General features: G+C 39.5%; 1 protein-coding gene across 2 annotated transcripts in view; it reads left to right on the top strand.

The window, feature by feature from the left end:
• The window catches only part of VPS13C (vacuolar protein sorting 13 homolog C), a 116,826-nt gene that overhangs the window by 25,192 nt on the left and 74,822 nt on the right, over positions 1-16,812 (top strand). For both annotated transcript variants that reach the window (XM_060282438.2, XM_060282437.2), the window contains exons 8-23: positions 795-854; positions 1,388-1,468; positions 4,093-4,150; positions 4,354-4,481; positions 5,494-5,600; positions 7,640-7,811; positions 8,517-8,579; positions 9,284-9,419; positions 9,784-9,878; positions 12,217-12,359; positions 13,316-13,508; positions 13,629-13,743; positions 14,205-14,341; positions 14,704-14,827; positions 16,135-16,252; positions 16,502-16,631. In XM_060282438.2, the coding sequence (XP_060138421.2) occupies positions 795-854; positions 1,388-1,468; positions 4,093-4,150; positions 4,354-4,481; positions 5,494-5,600; positions 7,640-7,811; positions 8,517-8,579; positions 9,284-9,419; positions 9,784-9,878; positions 12,217-12,359; positions 13,316-13,508; positions 13,629-13,743; positions 14,205-14,341; positions 14,704-14,827; positions 16,135-16,252; positions 16,502-16,631 (1,860 nt within the window). The remainder of the gene's footprint in view (positions 1-794; positions 855-1,387; positions 1,469-4,092; positions 4,151-4,353; positions 4,482-5,493; positions 5,601-7,639; positions 7,812-8,516; positions 8,580-9,283; positions 9,420-9,783; positions 9,879-12,216; positions 12,360-13,315; positions 13,509-13,628; positions 13,744-14,204; positions 14,342-14,703; positions 14,828-16,134; positions 16,253-16,501; positions 16,632-16,812) is intronic.

The raw sequence follows: 16,812 nt of genomic DNA, 5'->3' as shown, positions 1-16,812 counted from the left end.
CAGGCCAAGGCCACCTAGAAAATATTTTTCTAGATTGTTGGCTGAGACAGAATAGTCTAGAAAACAACTCTTTCCTCAGTGCTGATGCAAATGAAAACCACTTAATTAATCATCTGTCATTTGTATTTTTTTCTGGAGCAAAGAAGGAAGGTTATTTGGGGGGAAATGTAGCCAAAGGAATGAAATATTCATATGCGAAATCAGCAGAGTTTTATTTGGGGGGAAATGGAGCCAAAGGAAGGAAATATTCATATGCGAAATCAGCAGAGTTTAAACTCAGAGGAAGGGAGCAGTAATTGCTTCCAGTGGAAGCCCCCATTCCTCATGTGGTCCTTGCTCTGGAGGGCTTGAAAACTTGTGGGTATGTATAGGAAACTGCTGATGGAACAGGGAAGATTAGAACAACTCCTTGGCAAGCAGAAGATTACCTACTGCACTCTGGATTCCGCCCATAGTGCGTTAGCTTTCTGTTGGCTCTCCATCCCCTCGAATTTTAGGGCTTGTTTATATAGGAATTATTTTATTGAAAATATTTTTAAATTATCTATACTACTTACCTGATCTTTCAAAATGGATTCTTCAAAGATGCTGTTCTGTCAAAACATGGGAAAGAAGTTGGATCATACCAAATAACCCTTTTCGTCTTGAGATTTAGTCCTTGTTGAGCATGCACAGACACTTTCCCTTGTCATTTGGGAAATGCCTGGAATCCACTACCTGGGGTGGGTAGTATAGCGTACAAAGCGTTTGAAATGAAACAAACATAAGTTAAATTCAATTATTTCTATTTCCAGACTACTAATGAAAACTGGACTCCTTGCATTTTAAATGAGGCTGCAAAAATCATTTACAAGGTACGGTCAGAGTCTCTGATACAAAGTTTAAGAGCAGAAATTTGATTTCTTAGTTAACCAGTTACCAGGATTCAAAGCTATTTTTGTTACACCTGTGGTATTCTTGTCCCTACCCCCCACTTGAACAGTAGAGGCTGCTCCTCCCTTGTGAGTACTGTAGTCTAACTGTGAAAATCTGCTTTTCAGCAAAACTTGGCTTCATCTCAACATTACAATTCACCATGCTTACTGGCTTATCAGGAATTAACAAATACCTTTGCATGGAAACATTTCACACTACTTCACTGTTTCTCTCTACCTTCTTTATGCCTTAGCTATGCGGTATTCTTAAAGTTTAGGATTTAGGATAAAGTGTGCAAAATACCTAGTGAATGGCTGCACTACTGAATTCACTGTAATTTCTAATGTAAAGTTTGCTTTTGGACATTTGGACAGAATTGCACTCTCATTTTAAAAGTAAGATGTTCATGTATTTGGTGAAAGATTTTATATTGTACATTGTAGCAGCTGATGAGATGTGTTTGTTCTTTCAGCTTCTGAGTCTTGATTCTCTCAGTGCCTACTGGAATGTGGAGAGTGAAATGTATTATCATGCTTCCAGAGAAGAAATACTGGTAAGTTAAAGTCTGTGCGTGGGGGCTGCCACCCTTGTTGTGTTGCTGGCTGACCCAGCCTACCCCCCCCCCACTTAGAGCCTCTACCCACCCACCCGCACCCCCTCCTGTCTGTAAACCTCACCCCAAACCTTCCCATCCCTTATAGCAGGGGTGCCTTTAATACAGTGGTACCTCGACATCCGAATGCCTCGACTTCTGAAGGTTTTGACTTACGAAGTCAGCAAACCCGGAAGTCTTTTCGCACCGCGTGCGTTCTGCGCAGAAGCGGTGTGCGTGTTCTGCGCATGCGCAAAGCGCAAAAACGCGCTTCGTGCATGCGCAAAATGGACGCTTCAACAACTGAAGGTTTCGGCTTACGAAGAGCGCCACGGAACGGATCGCCTTTGTAAGTCGAGGTTCTACATGCTTCCCAGAAGAAGAAGAAGAAAACATTTGATTTGCATTCTTTTTCTAGTTAGTGTTAGTTGATTGTGTGCCTTGCATATGGTTGCCATCTTTGCGAGGCTGCACTAGCCTCCTCCGGTGTTCTTTTTTTTGGAGGGGTGTGTGTGCTTTGTATGCAGCTCTATCCAGATTCAGTACCTAGATTCTCCAGTTTAAGGATCTAGAATCTAGATCTCCTCAAGCATGGTTAGGAAAGATTAATGCCTGAGATCTGAGAGAGCAGTAAACTGGACCTATTGTGTATAAGTCCACATACTTTTAATATGCTGAGTTGGGATGGAAATTGTCTAACACAATAGAAAAGAACTACCGTATTTCAATGAAGTGATTCCACCTATAATCTAGATAGGGAGCTTTGTCTCAGTCAGCAAAAGACCCAACTGTAGCCTAGGGCATTGTGTCTAATAGCTTAAAATAATGTAGTTGCTTACATTGGAAGAGGATTTAATTTTCCTGGTAACAGATATGCTTTGTGGTATAGACTTAATAGCGTGTATGAAGAAATGGCAAGTTTCTTCTTCAGCATGAGTAATGCGGTGGGACAATACAATATCTATCTGATAAATAATCAGTCCTAGCAAATAGAATTTGAGAAGAATAAAAACCAAGTCAACAGCACAAAATAATGATCATCAATACCTAGTAAGGAAAAGCAGAACTACTTGTTTTGATTCTGTGATCAGGAACAGTTAGTGCATTCGCAGTTTCCATTAACCAAATGGTGTAACGTCTGGCTCCAAATCCTTAACACAGCTTGTAGAAACAATGCTGTCTAAATCTTTGGAACATAAATATTTGACTAATATATTAAGTAATCAGTTTGCAGAGATGGTGCATATGAACAGCAATTGCATACATACAGCTTCTGCTTTTTTTTTTTGAATGTTTTTGGCATATGGCTCTGGCCATGAGATCCTACTATCTAAACAGGAAGTTGGGGATTCAATGATAAGAACACTTTATCAAACAGTGAGCAGAACCCATTGCAGTTTATAATTTAGATTCATGATTGTTTTCAATTCCTTAATTAAAAAATCTCTGTATATAAACTCTAGTGTATCTCAGTAACAAGAGTATCAGTTTGTTTTGGAAACTGGTTTTTGAATCGCTAATATCCTCATTCCAAAGAGTGTTAACAACACAGTTATGAGATAAGAGCTAAATCACAACACAAATAGCATGATGGAAATAACCTCTTTCCTTTATTGCATTATTTTATTTATTCCTTTCTTTTATTGCATTATTTTATAAGTAACAGGGAAGTGAGAACATTCATAAATTTATGGCCACCTTTTCCTGGATGAAATACTAATTTGGCTTAATTTTATGTTTCTCTTTCACATCTGCACATCTGCAGATTTGTTTCTTGGTACCGCAGTAATCTACCAGCTTTGCAATATATTTTCTTATAGAAGAAGGAAAATACAGTAGGGAAAATCTTGTGTCATTTAGCTTGAGTTATTATATTTCAGTTCTTAATGTGCTTACTTGTGAGTTAAATCCTCATACCCAATCCTTGGGTTGACTGAAGGGGCACCAGGGCGAGTGCAACATACAGAAGTGGCGGGATGGCATGGTAGGCTTGTGGGTGTCTTGTGCCGAAGGGAGATTCATTTGGAACTGCGCAGGGGAAGGCAACGTCTCCGGGTCCATGCAAGATGCTTTTGCGGAAAGGAACACTGCAGCAATCTGGCTGAAAGTTACACCAAAGGTGGGGAAATAGTGGCGGGTGGCGGACCTTTCTCTTCCTTGTGAGGGGCACACTGAAATAAAGAATATAGTGTGCCCATTATGGGTTTGCAGTTATTTAGCTTAAGGCTCATCCTTTCAGAAACTGAGCATCTGGTAGTCCTGGGGAGAGGGGAGGTGTTAGTTCTTGTCTGTCTGTCTCTCTCTCTCTCTCTCTCTCTGTGTGTGTGTGTGTGTGTGTGACTTTAAACTAAAAGCCTGAGCGTATCTGCTCCACAGCCTGTGGTAAGCTTGCAGCCCAAAAATAAATAAAAAGTGTTGTTGATTTTTTTTAAAAAAAAATGCAACTAGACATTCTGTTTTGGCGGCCACAACCCAAGTTCCAGGAGTCATGTGGCAAATAGCTTTTCCACCCCAGTTTCTAACAGTGCTACCAGTTTGAATATGCATGTTTCAGATGTTTAAAGGTTTATTTTTCTCATTTACAGGAGCGGTTGAAAAGGGGAGTCCCTTCACCCTGCCAAGAGCCTACAAATGATCAGTATAGTAAGTGTGAAGGACAGAATTTGGGTTTGTGGCTACACAATTCTTGCCTCTGCTGGTAGTGCGGGGCAGCAATTCTTTACTTCAGCAGTTACTTTTTATAGTATATTGTATAGTGCAACAATGCTTTTAACTTATTTTCTTAGTATTATGCTAATTCTGATTTAAGGACTTGTTTCTCTCTTTTCCCCCTCCCCCCATTTAAGTATTTAAACCAGTATCAGCATCTGCAAAGCTGTATATTAACCCTCATGCAGAACTTGAACTACAAACTCCTAAGATTGATGGGAACATGGAAGTCCAGAGCATTTCAGTTGAACTGACCAAGCCACAGGTAAGATGGCTTGCAACTTTATGACCTTTTAGTTTTGTGCCATTAACTTCTGGAAGAATGTGTATGAGGACAAATACCTCATAAATACGTTATAAAACTACACGTTTAACTAGTGAAACCTCTTTTCTTGAGCATTTTTAGAGTAAGGAACATGTCTTTCTCCCAATTTGGTGAAAGACAGGGGTGGAAAACCTGTTTGGTCTGATGGGCCATATCATTCTCTCCCCACACCTTGCAGGCCAACTTTTACAGGTGGGTTGTTACCTGTCAATCAGCATCATGACTGACATGACTGACAGTGAAGTGTGCGTGTTTAGGTCAGGCATCAGCAACGTTTTCCGGCCGTGGGCCAGATCATTCTCATGGACGATCGTCCGTGTGCCGGGCATGGGCCGGACATGGGCAGAAGCAATTTCCCGGCGCCACACTGCCCTTGTCTGGGGTGCCGGAAATTGCTTCTGCACATGCCTGGAAGCCATACTTCGTGTATGACCCGGAAGTCATACTTCATGTTGCGTTTGCTGGGCTTTGCATTTTTTCATGATACGAACACGGTGGACCTGGAAATGTTTACTTCCGGGTTCTGCCGCATGCGCATGCGCAGAAGCGTTCTGTGCACTTCGTGCTTTCGTACTTTCGCGCATGTGCGAAAGCGCTGCTTGGGTTGCTGACTTTTCGGGGTGTGAATGGCACCCCGGAATGGATTGGGTCTGCAACCCGAGGTACCACTCTATAATGTTTGAATTGAGTCTGTTAAGAAAGATCTGTTGGCTAAAAATTAGGACTTCTGTATTCTGACACAACTTACCTCTGTGCCAGGGACAAATACTGAGTGATGGCTATCCCTTTCTTTCTTTACAAGAAAGGGATACTTGTGTGTCCAATACAGTTGTTTAAACTAAATAGACCTTTGCCTTGTCTCTAGTATGGCAGTCTTTACTATCATAGCTGAATGCTTTAAATACTGTGATCCCCTGGTGGTAAGATACCATGTCCCCCTTCATTTGTTTAGTACCTTAGTATGATCGACCTTCTGGAGTCCATAGATTATATGGTTCGAAATGCCCCATACAGAAAGTACAGACCAGAGGTACCACTGCATAAGAATGCCAAACAATGGTAAGTTGTAGACCTTTTTATTTGTTGTTCTTGCTTTTTAATATTCTTACATGCTTATGGCAAGATAGCTGTCCTGAGTTATGAGAATAATTAGCTAGCAACATCCGTAAAGTGTGCTTCATGTGGATGGTCAAACAGAACTCCTGTATGTGCTGTAAGTGTCCATCACCATGTATACATGGTGATCTGGGATAAAGTAGGATGTGTTCATAAGAAATATCAGATTTGCTCTAGGTCTCTCTTGGTCTTTCCCCATTTTTTCTAAAGCAAGCTTTAAGAAATTGAAATCCTTCTCTACTGCTACTACCCCTTTTGTTATCTTGCCCTGTTTTTGAGGCTGTTGGTTGGCTTATAATAACAAATCAACACATAGGTAGCAACTGTTTTATAACAATACTAGCTGACCCGGCCACACATTGCTGTGGGGTTTTTTTGGGGGGGAGGGGAGTATTGATGTCATTTGTGTTTTGAATGGTAATGGTTGCATAACTTGTTTTTGGTTAGTGTTTTGATGTAATATGCTTTTCCGGATGTATGAACTTTGTCCTTGGATTTGTTGTTTTAATAATTATTTTTTTCTTATGATTGTTTGCTGTGCCTGACTCAGGGTCCTTGTTTCCCAGGAAGGGGGGGAATGTGTCCGTTCCCCCCTGGACTATGTGTTTTTTCCTTCCCCCCCCTGTTGTTGTGTCTCATCCCTGTGTTTACTCCCATCCTGTAGCGACCCATGAGGTATCCCGTCCCTCCTCCCCCCACCCTGTGGCTCCCCCTACCCTACGTCAGCCCATGACCTATTCGGGCCCCTCCTCCCCCACCCCCACCCAGGGCTCCACTCGGGATAGTATTTAAAGTAGAGCTGAGGCCTAGTCTGTAAAGTGGATCCAAGGCCTAGTCTGTAAAGTAGAGGGGAGGCCTAGTTTGTAGGCTTTAAAGTAGAGGAAAGGCCTAGTATGTCAGCCTTGACTTGGGCTAGTATTTAAATGTGAGCCGAGGCCTCCGCCCTGTATCTCCATTCCTTGGCCCCGGCCTGACTGTGGGTTGTCTGGTGGTGGCCGCCTTGGTGGTTTCAGTTGCTTGGTTGATGGCGTCATTATTTGGCGCCACCCTTCGGAGCTTTTGCTGGTGACAGCGCCTTTCTATTGGATGCTGTTGAAGTCTTCAGAGCTTCTGCTGGTGATGTGTAATTTGGGCGCCACTTTTTGTGTTTAATCATTATTTTAGGTATGAAATGTGTGTTTTGGGGGGAAAATGTTTATGCCAGATCCCTCCCTGATGGGCAAGGTACGCTTTGTCCTAATTTGATGCAATTTGGTTCTGCGGTTACAGAGGAAGGGTGTTGCATCCGTGCACGCAGTGGGAACATTTTTATATATATAGATTAAACAGTTTTGTGCTTAAGTTGGAAACTAGAGTGATTTCCCACCCTCTAGCCACATGCTCTTCAATCTTGAGTCAACGGATGTTTTTGCACTGCAACTTTCATCATCCCTGACATGACTAAGCTGGTCCACTCTAAATGCTCCCCTATGTTGTATAGCCCATATCCTATACATGTCAAATGTCAGTTGTAGTCTGTTCTTACGGGGGGAATACTTATTTTTCTTGTGAGGAGTTGTGGCTTCTTCCCAGTTTGCAACCCTCCCCACCCCCCACCCCCCACCCATGATTGGACTCTCAGCAGGCAATTTTCAAACATTTTGAGTATGTACAATGGATGTATTGTCTCAGATTTTTGGAAATTAAATCGAGAACAAAAAAGTTTATATTCCTTGGCATCTTTGGAAATAATGCAACCTGAACTGGACTGTCATTTGTTTCACACACCACTCCAAGTTTCCCTCCAAGCTTTCTTTGCTTCAGTAGCCCACTTTAAAGAAAAGTATTTTACTTGCTGCTCCTGTGAAACCTCTGAAACTTGAGACCCCTTACCCCATCTATTGCATTCTTCTGCCAGTCTCTGTTCTGTAGCATTTTTCCAGGTTGCAACATCTTGTCATTTGTATTGAAAATATAAGTGGTTTTGTTTTGTTTTTTTGCAGGTGGAAATATGCAGGAAATAGCATCCTTGAGGTTCATATCAGACGCTACAGCCGCATGTGGTCATGGAGTAACATAAGGCATCATAGGCAGCTTCTGAAAAGTTATAAAACTGTTTATAAAAGCAAACTGACACAAACCAAATTATCAGAAGAAGCACAGAGACAGTTGCAGGTATTTGGTGTGATTCTAGAGTGTGTGGTGTTGTAAATACAATGCATTGCTATAAACTGGGGAAGGGGTGACACCTCCACAAATACAAAAACTTCTCAATTTCTTTCTAGTCTAGTTGCTGGGACTTCAGAATGCGGTTTTTTGAACCTTCAAAAAAACAAAAGTTCAAGAAGCAGCACGGGACTGTTTTCAAAAGAGAGACCACTCCCCCAATCTAGAGAAAGGCATGCCGTCATCCGCTAACAGGGTTGTGCATGTTTCTTCAGCAAAGGAACAATTGGGAGATTACTTTAAGCTCCTGATTGTTCATTTGAAGCCACAGTGGTACCTGCACCACACCTGATGTCCCATGATGTCAGGTGTGTGGTGTGTGGCCAAATTATGACCCCGGTGGGCTAGGTTTTGACCATGGGCTGAAAGTCCCTGTCCCTGCTCTTCTTCATATTGTTGAGTGCATTGACATAACTAACGAGTATGAGTACCATGCACAGCTTTGTGAAACGACTGCAAAGCAAGTTTGCTGTGAAACAAAAAAGAAAAAAAGAAAAAAATATGGCTTAATTGAATTAATTAAATGAGACTTAATTAAATGGATGGCACATGACTGGTCCTAATACACACCGATTGATGAGATTTGCTGAAATAGCTGCTAACTGCCCTATTAAAATGTTACATTAAAGTTGCTTTTATGCATTTGTTCCCCAGGATTTAGAAAAAGCTCTAGATGTGTTCAATATTGTTTTAGTAAGACAGCAAGCACAAACTGAGGTAAGCTCTACTTTTTCTTTTTTCATTGCTTCTAAAAGTTAAGAAATGACCACAGTGAGTGTAGGCAGCTCTCCACTTGGTCCGATCTGTCTGCCTGTCAGTTGTTAGGCGGGGAGGCAGAGCAGCCTCAAGAAAGGCCTGCTGCACCTCTGGCTTGTGAGGAGACCCTCCCTGTCCTCTCTGGGCTCTGGGGAGGGTCCCCTTGCAAGCTGGGAGGACTCCCCAGGGTGCTCCCCACGTACACAATTTTTGCTTATGATAGCAGAGCCCCAAAACATAACCCCTGTATAAGTGGGGGTACACTATATCTTTCCCAGATTTTTTTTAAAAAACTGTTCCATTATGCTTTCTGGCTAAAGTGGTGTAACACTTTAGGGAACATCTAGGGAAAGGCTGAGATTTGCTCTCATCAGCACAACTAGGATTCTGTAGTAAGGTGTTCACCTTTGTTCTTCTTGCAGACTCCTATTACTGTACATGTGCCTATTTATGAGTAGTAAAACATCTCCATTTTATCCTTTGCCAAAAATTGTCTTCTGTAAGCGAAAGGATGGCCACTTAAACATGCAATGCTTAAAAAATAAAAAACTAGTTTTTCCTTAAGAGTGATCTCTTGTGCATCCTTTGCTTATTGGCGGTTGCAATGTCACAGTGTATCTAATTTTTGTTTCATGCATTTTTTAAAAAAACTTTCCGGTTTATAGGTTATAAGGTCAGGACAAAAGCTGTTGAGAAAGAAATCAACTGATGGAGAGAAGAAAGGTGGTGGATGGTTTAGTGGATTGTGGGGGAAGAAGGAATCTAAGAAAAAAGATGAAGAAGAACTTTCAGTTCCTGAAAGTAGGTTTGCATCTACAATTAACTGCTGCACTAGATGCTTAGTTTATGTGGATGGCCTGGATTGCACAAATTTTCATACTCCTGACTATAGTGGCTCTTATATTTTCCTTAAATTTGTGGTCTTCATTGTGTCATAATTTCAGTGATGAAATAATATCAGGATACATCATTAAAAATGAGACAAGAGACACCCACACTTCGTGTCTATTTGTAAAGCAATTCAGGGTTTCTATTCAATAAAATCTCAGTAGAAGTTTTAGTGGAATCTTTTCTTCAAATACTGCCAGTGATGTGAAAGTGTTGTAAAAATGAGCAAGCACTTGAAATGAGTAGCTAATGACAATATCTCAAACCATTTGTTCAGCTATTGATGATCTCATGACACAAGAAGAGAAGGCGAAGCTTTTCACTGCCATTGGCTATAGTGACAGTTCTCACAATCTATCTTTACCCAAGAAGGTATTTATACTTTTTAATAAATGTGGGAATATTGTGTGTGTGTGTGTGTGTGTGTGTGTGTGTGTGTGTGTGTCAGTTGTTTTTCCTCCAAATTATTATTTTCTTCTAAGGGTTTTTTGTTTTTTACATTGGATGAAAATGGATCCAAGAGAAACTGTTGGGTCAAGTTAGTCATATTGATTTGTATGCTGTTGGGGGGGTTCTTGTTCTTATTTCGTTGGGCTGTGAATAAAGAAGAGTCATACTGGTGTGAAGGCGTCCTCTTCTGTTTGTCCCCATGCCAGTCTCCCCCCTTCTCACTAATATCTCACATAAAATATAATTGATCTGTAGAAAAGACTCTATAATGCTCATACTTTTGTAAATCAATAAAATCTTTAACATTTTTTTTAATGGATGCAAGAGAGGCCGAGCACTCCCATGGTTAATAGATAAATTTAACTTTTAAAGTAGTTTGAAGCCTGGGTGCTTTGTCACTGGCAAATGGTTCAGGGCCACTGAATGGGAAGTAGGCTAATAGAGTTGAGAGGGACTTTGGGAACTATCTAGTCCATCCCCCAGGGTGGATTTGATTTAAATCAATCTGATTTAAATCACGATTTAAATCACGATTTAAATCACTAGTCAGTAAGGCTTGATTTAAATAATAGTTTTCTACATAAAGACTAATTCTTGCTGGTATAACTTTAATATGCAAGTAGATGAATATTTTTAGAATAACAACTTTTCATATTAGTTTTTTTATCCCCAGTTTAATGGGTTATTCATATTTGGACAACTTTACTGTTGTACTTAGGAAGGAGAAAAATAATCATTACCTTAATAATAACAATTTAAATAGATTTATTCAACTGAAACAATAACATTACAGCATATGTTATTTGCTTAAACAAACATCCATGTTTGTTAACTAATTTGGCTAAACAAAAACAATATATATATATATTTTAAGAAACTTAGACTGTCAGCCCAGCCTACAAATGAAAAACTTAAATACTGTCCACTCCAAACAATCAGAAAAATATTGTTTCTATTCTATTCACCGAACTTCTTGAAAGTTAGCACTGAAGGGGTTGTTTCTGTATTCATAGGTTTGTAGAACAATAGGATTAAGGTCTTTTTCTCAACTCTGTTCATGTTATAACATTTTTGCTGTGAAGAAGAGGCATGTGATCTCTGTTGAGTCAAATTCAGTTTTGAGAACTGCAAAAGTAAACCAAGTATCTGTGATAATATCTTGTAGGCAGAGAAACTGCCCAATAATCTTACAAAAACCTCTGGAAGAGCATGACATTGTGAATGGATTAATGGAATTTATTTACCCAAAAAATTAAACATATACAACCTTATTCTACATAATTAAAAAACTAATCTTTATTTCATGATGGAATAGCCTTTGGATGGTAATATATATTTTCCTCAAAAAGCATTTTATTTAAAAAAATCCAATTTAAATCAAAAAAATCGATTTAAATAAAAAAAATCCGATTTTTTTGATTTTTTTTTAAAAATCATTGATTTTTATCCACCCTGCCATCCCCTTTCTCAATGAAACTGCAGCATCCTTTCATTTGGCCTTTGTTTAAATACCTCCAGTGAGCTCGTTACTGCCTGAAGTATTCTGTTACACTGTCAAAGAGTGCATACTCTCAGTAAGTTTTTTTTCCTAATGCTTTACTTAAATCTGCTTCCCTGCAATTTCCTCCCATCAGTTTTAGTCCTTGCCTCCTGGAGCAACATGTTCTGCATAACTGCTCTGAAGGCATTTCAAGACCACAATCATGTCTTCCTTTAAGCCTTCTCTTTTCCATGCTAAATATACCTCTCTCCCTCAACCTGTTTTCATAAGACTTTCTAGACCCCTCACCATTCTGGGCACAACCCATACATAGTTAGGCAAAGGCTAGGCCAGATGATAGAGGCCTAGGCTTAAGCTAAATGTTCTGGGAGAATAATGTAATGGAGATGGTTTCTAAAATGGAGCATTTGCCAATGATAATTTGTTAGTACTGTGCTGATATTTTGAGACATGTGCTTGGTGAAAGACTGGAGTCATCCCACCTTGCAATTTGGTTCATCCCTGACCCAAACTACACATGCATTAGAAGAGTTAGCGCAGTTTGCCATCAAGAAAGTCTTGCTGCATCTTGGAACTCAGCTTGTCCAGCCATTGGAGAAAACTGTGGAGTAATTAATATTTTTCAAGAATCCTTTAAATACTAGTTTTGTCTTAACATTATACTTTGCTGTATATATGTTGATTAAATAGACATTGATGAGTACAGTGGACAATGAAATTTGTGGCTAACTTTCTTTACTGCTTATATCTTCTGTTTAGTATGTTGCCCATGTGGTATCCTTGAAACTCTTAAGCACTTCCTTTACAATTAAAGAAGAAAGAAATGTTCCAGACACTCTTAAAATCCAGATAATTGATTTAAGCACTAAAATATCACAGAGACCAGGAGCACAAGCCCTTAAGTAAGTGTCTGTTGTGGTAGTGGTACATGGTTGATGGCACATAGTAAAACTAATCCAGTCCTTTGGTTGTAAATTGTTTTAACTGATTTTAATACTGCATTTTTACATTGCTGTAACCCGACCTTGGACCTTGTAGTGAAGGGTAATTAGAAATATTAAATTAAATTATCTGTTTCATGTTTCTTTTTTTAAACTAGTGATTTTTTTTGGACAGCGTTTATTAGAGACATGAAACTTCTCAAGTCTAGTACCTGCAATTAAAATGAGTGGTGTGAGGGGTGCTGAAACCCATCTATAACTTGTTAGGATATATCAGGATGACACTACGATGAAACCTAAAAATGGATTCTGTCTCAGTTTATATCTATTCTTTTCAAAGCAGAGACAGATATATGTGCCATGAATTTTGATTCACAGTTAAGTGCATAGGCTTGCCATCCCTCCTGCTTCAGGTGGGCTGTGCATTTTTTCTTTACCTTTTAAAAGGATTAGATATGTATATTCTCCTCATTGTGTGTATTCTCATTCTATTTTAAAAGAACAAAAGGAAACAGGACAACCTCTTAAGTTTTGGGGGCAGAGGTGTGGAGGCTCATTGACACCACAAATTTCAGCCAATTAGTGCTGTGCACAGCTGGCTGTAACTGTTAACCAAAATTAGCTTATTTTGAGCTCAACCCAGAAGAGCAGTTCTATGTCTAAATAGGGCATGGTGGACTAACTGAAAGCGAATGGTTCATATTCTGTTAATCTGTACATACCATTACATTATTCCTTAAACTGATGTTACGTACAGACACACACATTCAGAAAAGTGGTGCTCTGCCAAATTCTTTTCTGATTTTGTTATGCCTTACACCTGATTTTGTATGGCCAAGTCTAGTCCCTGTAATATTCAATAATATTTAACTGCATGTATAAGTTCTGCATTCAGATTGTCAACTTTTAACTTGCAGGGTAGAAGCAAAGCTTGAACACTGGTATGTAACCGGTCTGAGACAGCAGAACATTGTTCCTTCACTTGTGGCTTCCATTGGGGACACAAGATCATCTCTGCTTAATATAGAATTTGAGACAAATCCAGAAGACAGTACTGCAGATCAGAGATTCTTTGTTGAGTCACAGCCTGTGGAAATTATATATGATGCAGTGAGTATTGTTCAGTAATGATTAACAATCAGTGTTTCTTTCTCTTGAAGTCCTGTATTTTTTATTCATGTATTTGCAATTCCATTACGAAAACTGCATAAACAAAATTTTCTTTTGCAGAGAACAATAAACGCAATGGTGGAATTCTTCCAGACAAGCAAGGGCATGGACCTTGAACGCTTAACAACAGCCACTCTTTCTAAGCTAGAAGAAATTAAAGAGAGGACTGCCACAGGTATCTTTCCAGAAACACGTGTTCTCTTGATTACTGTACAGTCATACCTCGGTTTAAGTACGCTTCGGTTTGAGTACTTTCAGTTTAAGTACTCCGCGGACCCATCTGGAATGGATTAATCCACTTTCCATTACTTTCAATGGGATAGTTCGCTTCAGGTTAAGCACGCTTCAGGTTGAGTACTCCACAGACCGTCTGAAATGGATTAATCCACTTTCCATTACTTTCAGTGGGAAAGTTCGCTTCAGGTTAAGTACAGACTTCAGGAACCAATTGTACTTAAACCGAGGTACCACTGTACATAGGGGGACTACAGAAGACTGACCAAATGACCTTTTGAATGCTGTTTAACAGCTAAATCTTAGAATCTTTTTAAGACTAGAATGTTTTAAAGCCTGCACCATTTTCTACACTGCACACCAAGATTTTTAAAAATATCTTCATTTTGTTTTGTGTTTTAGGGCTTTCACATATTATTGAAACTCGCAAAGTCCTTGACTTGAGAATTAATCTGAAACCTTCTTATCTTCTGATACCACAGACTGGTTTCCATCATGAAAAATCCAACCTTCTAATTCTGGACTTTGGTACTTTTCAGGTATATAATCCTTAGGTTTCTAAAGATCAAAGCTTAACAGGTCTCTTCATTTAATTACTTTTAAAATGGAGAAGTGGGTGTTGTTAGTGCATAACCTACATGACCTGAGCCTTGGGGTTTGTGCTCTGTTCCTCTTCCTTTAGAGTTCTGTCATTTTTGTGTGTGAACTCTGATAATTGACTAACCCTGAAGACTGTTTCACTGGTCATTTGTAGTATTTTAAGTTAATGAACCTATATTTTTTTAAAAAAAATCATTCCATAAATAGTCCGCTGATTAATCTTACTACTATGAAAGATGAATCTGTGAAAATGAGGTGTCTAATATGTTCTAAACAATAATGAAAAGTGATTATTCAATAGTTGAACAGCATCAATCAAGGCAACCACCATACCTCAAGTACATCACTGGAAGAGATCATGGATAAAGCATATGACAAGTTTGATGTAGAAATCAAGAATGTGCAACTACTGTTTGGCTTATCAGGTATTAAGTCTGTAAGGAAATGAAAGTTACATGTAAACAGAGTCTTGATTACCGGCTGGTGTTTGGAGCTGAAAACAATGCTTTGAGAATCAAATCCCAAGACAAAATAATTTATATACTGGTGTTAGGAGGAAGAGGTGGCAAATGGTGCCTGCTTCTGCAGAACCTTGCAACTGGCCTAGCCAGAAGTAAACATGGCTGGGCTGGATGTGTTGCAGTGGTGGCTCTGCAGCCTCCATTGTGGCTGTATAAAGTGTGTCTGACAGAGCAGGCGAACAGAGATGGGCAGGGAAGCAGGAACCACAGAGCCTCATTCACAGACAAGGGGAGAACCTGTGCTGTGAGGTACCTGGGTATAAATACGCAGTGGCAAGCCAGAAGGGGAAAGAAAACATTCAGGGAGTTCTGGGAAGTAAGTGTGTGTAAAACGGGGAAGAATGGAAGTCATTAGCTACTTGAAGAAACTCCAGGGATGAGTAGAGCAACCAAACATGCTTAGGAGTAAAGGACTTGTCATATCCTCTCTGAAGTAAGAAGTAGGTGTAGGGCTCTGGGGATTTTAAACTCTGTAAGGCACAATTCTGTGCCTTTGGGGAGGATGAATGTGTCAGACCGGGGTGGGGGGATTTCACAGAACATGCGTGGGTGGGGGAGTCAGGGTTTGGATGGGGGTGAATTTTACAGAACACGTGTAAAACATTTCTGCAACATTAAGGGGGACTCTGAAGGTGAGGGGAATCTGAAGGGGGACTCTGAAGCTCCATTTAACAGACTGAGCCACAGCAACTTGTGGCCGGGCCAGCTAGTGCATGTATAAATAAGAAGAGAATAGGTTAAAGCATCACTAAAATAACAATACATTTTAAAGTTCTGAGAAAATAAACATCTTCACCTGATGCGGAATGATAGTAATCTTGACAGCAGAATGTTATTAGCTTCAGTTATGCTTCCCAGATTTAACTTGAGTTTGGTGCTTCTTAATAGCAACTGTGATGTTACAGCTTTTAGAGAAGTACAGTAGCCATGTTTGTCTGTTGCAGTAGAAACAAAGTATTGTGGCGCCTTAAAGATTACCAAATACTCTTTAAGGGGGTAACAAGATGGTTATGGTAGAATTGTTGAACTTTTCATAGTGCATCTAGTGTATTGGCATTTCTGCTATTGATCAGCTGCTCAATACTAGTGCTTCTTTCTACCATAGTTATCTCTGGATTTACATATTTAAGAACATAACTTTTGAATTAGAAATGTATATTTTCTCTCATACTACAGTTACTAAGACATGCAAATTATTAATTGTTCTTCAGGAGAAGATTGGAAAAAGGCTCGATTTGAGCATCCCTCACCTCTGCACATATTGCGTCCCATGGACATACACATACAGCTTGCCAAATCAATGGTGGAGAAGGATGCCAGAATGGCTAAGTAATATATCACAATTTAATTGGTTGTAATTATGGATTTCACGTGTTTCTTGGAAAAATGAACTGTAGTAAGCAAATTGTTCTGAAATTCACTTGTTTGGTGTTTCGGTACTTTCTTTCCCCCCTGTAGATTTATTTCACTTTTGTATCAGTTGGTTAATAAAATTGATTGTTGGTAGTCTAGTTTTGTTACATGCCTTGTATGTAACATCAAACACTTTTAATGCCATCCTTTTAAAAATATCCTTAGGTTCAAAGTATCAGGAGAGCTTCCCCTGCTTCACTTGAGGATTTCTGATCAGAAGATCAAAGGTGTCTTTGAACTCATTGATAGCATTACGCTCCCACAGAAGCCAGCTGTTTCAGCTTCGAGTGCAAAAGTAAATACATAATATTCATCATATGGGGAGAGATCAAAAACACATGCTACAGATTGAAAATATGATCGATACGAAGACAAGTAAAAACTCTCATTCAGAATACAGAGAGGTGCAACGTTGCATTTTCTAAAATGAGGGCATTTTAGAAAAATGCAAACAATGAAATTAGAACCACAGCTCA

The sequence above is a fragment of the Zootoca vivipara genome, chromosome 13 (genome assembly GCF_965207765.1).
Source record: "Zootoca vivipara chromosome 13, rZooViv2.hap1.1, whole genome shotgun sequence".
Lineage (NCBI taxonomy): Eukaryota > Metazoa > Chordata > Lepidosauria > Squamata > Lacertidae > Zootoca > Zootoca vivipara.
Note: the sequence above shows the minus strand (reverse complement) of the source record. Positions and strands in the feature narration are given on the sequence as shown.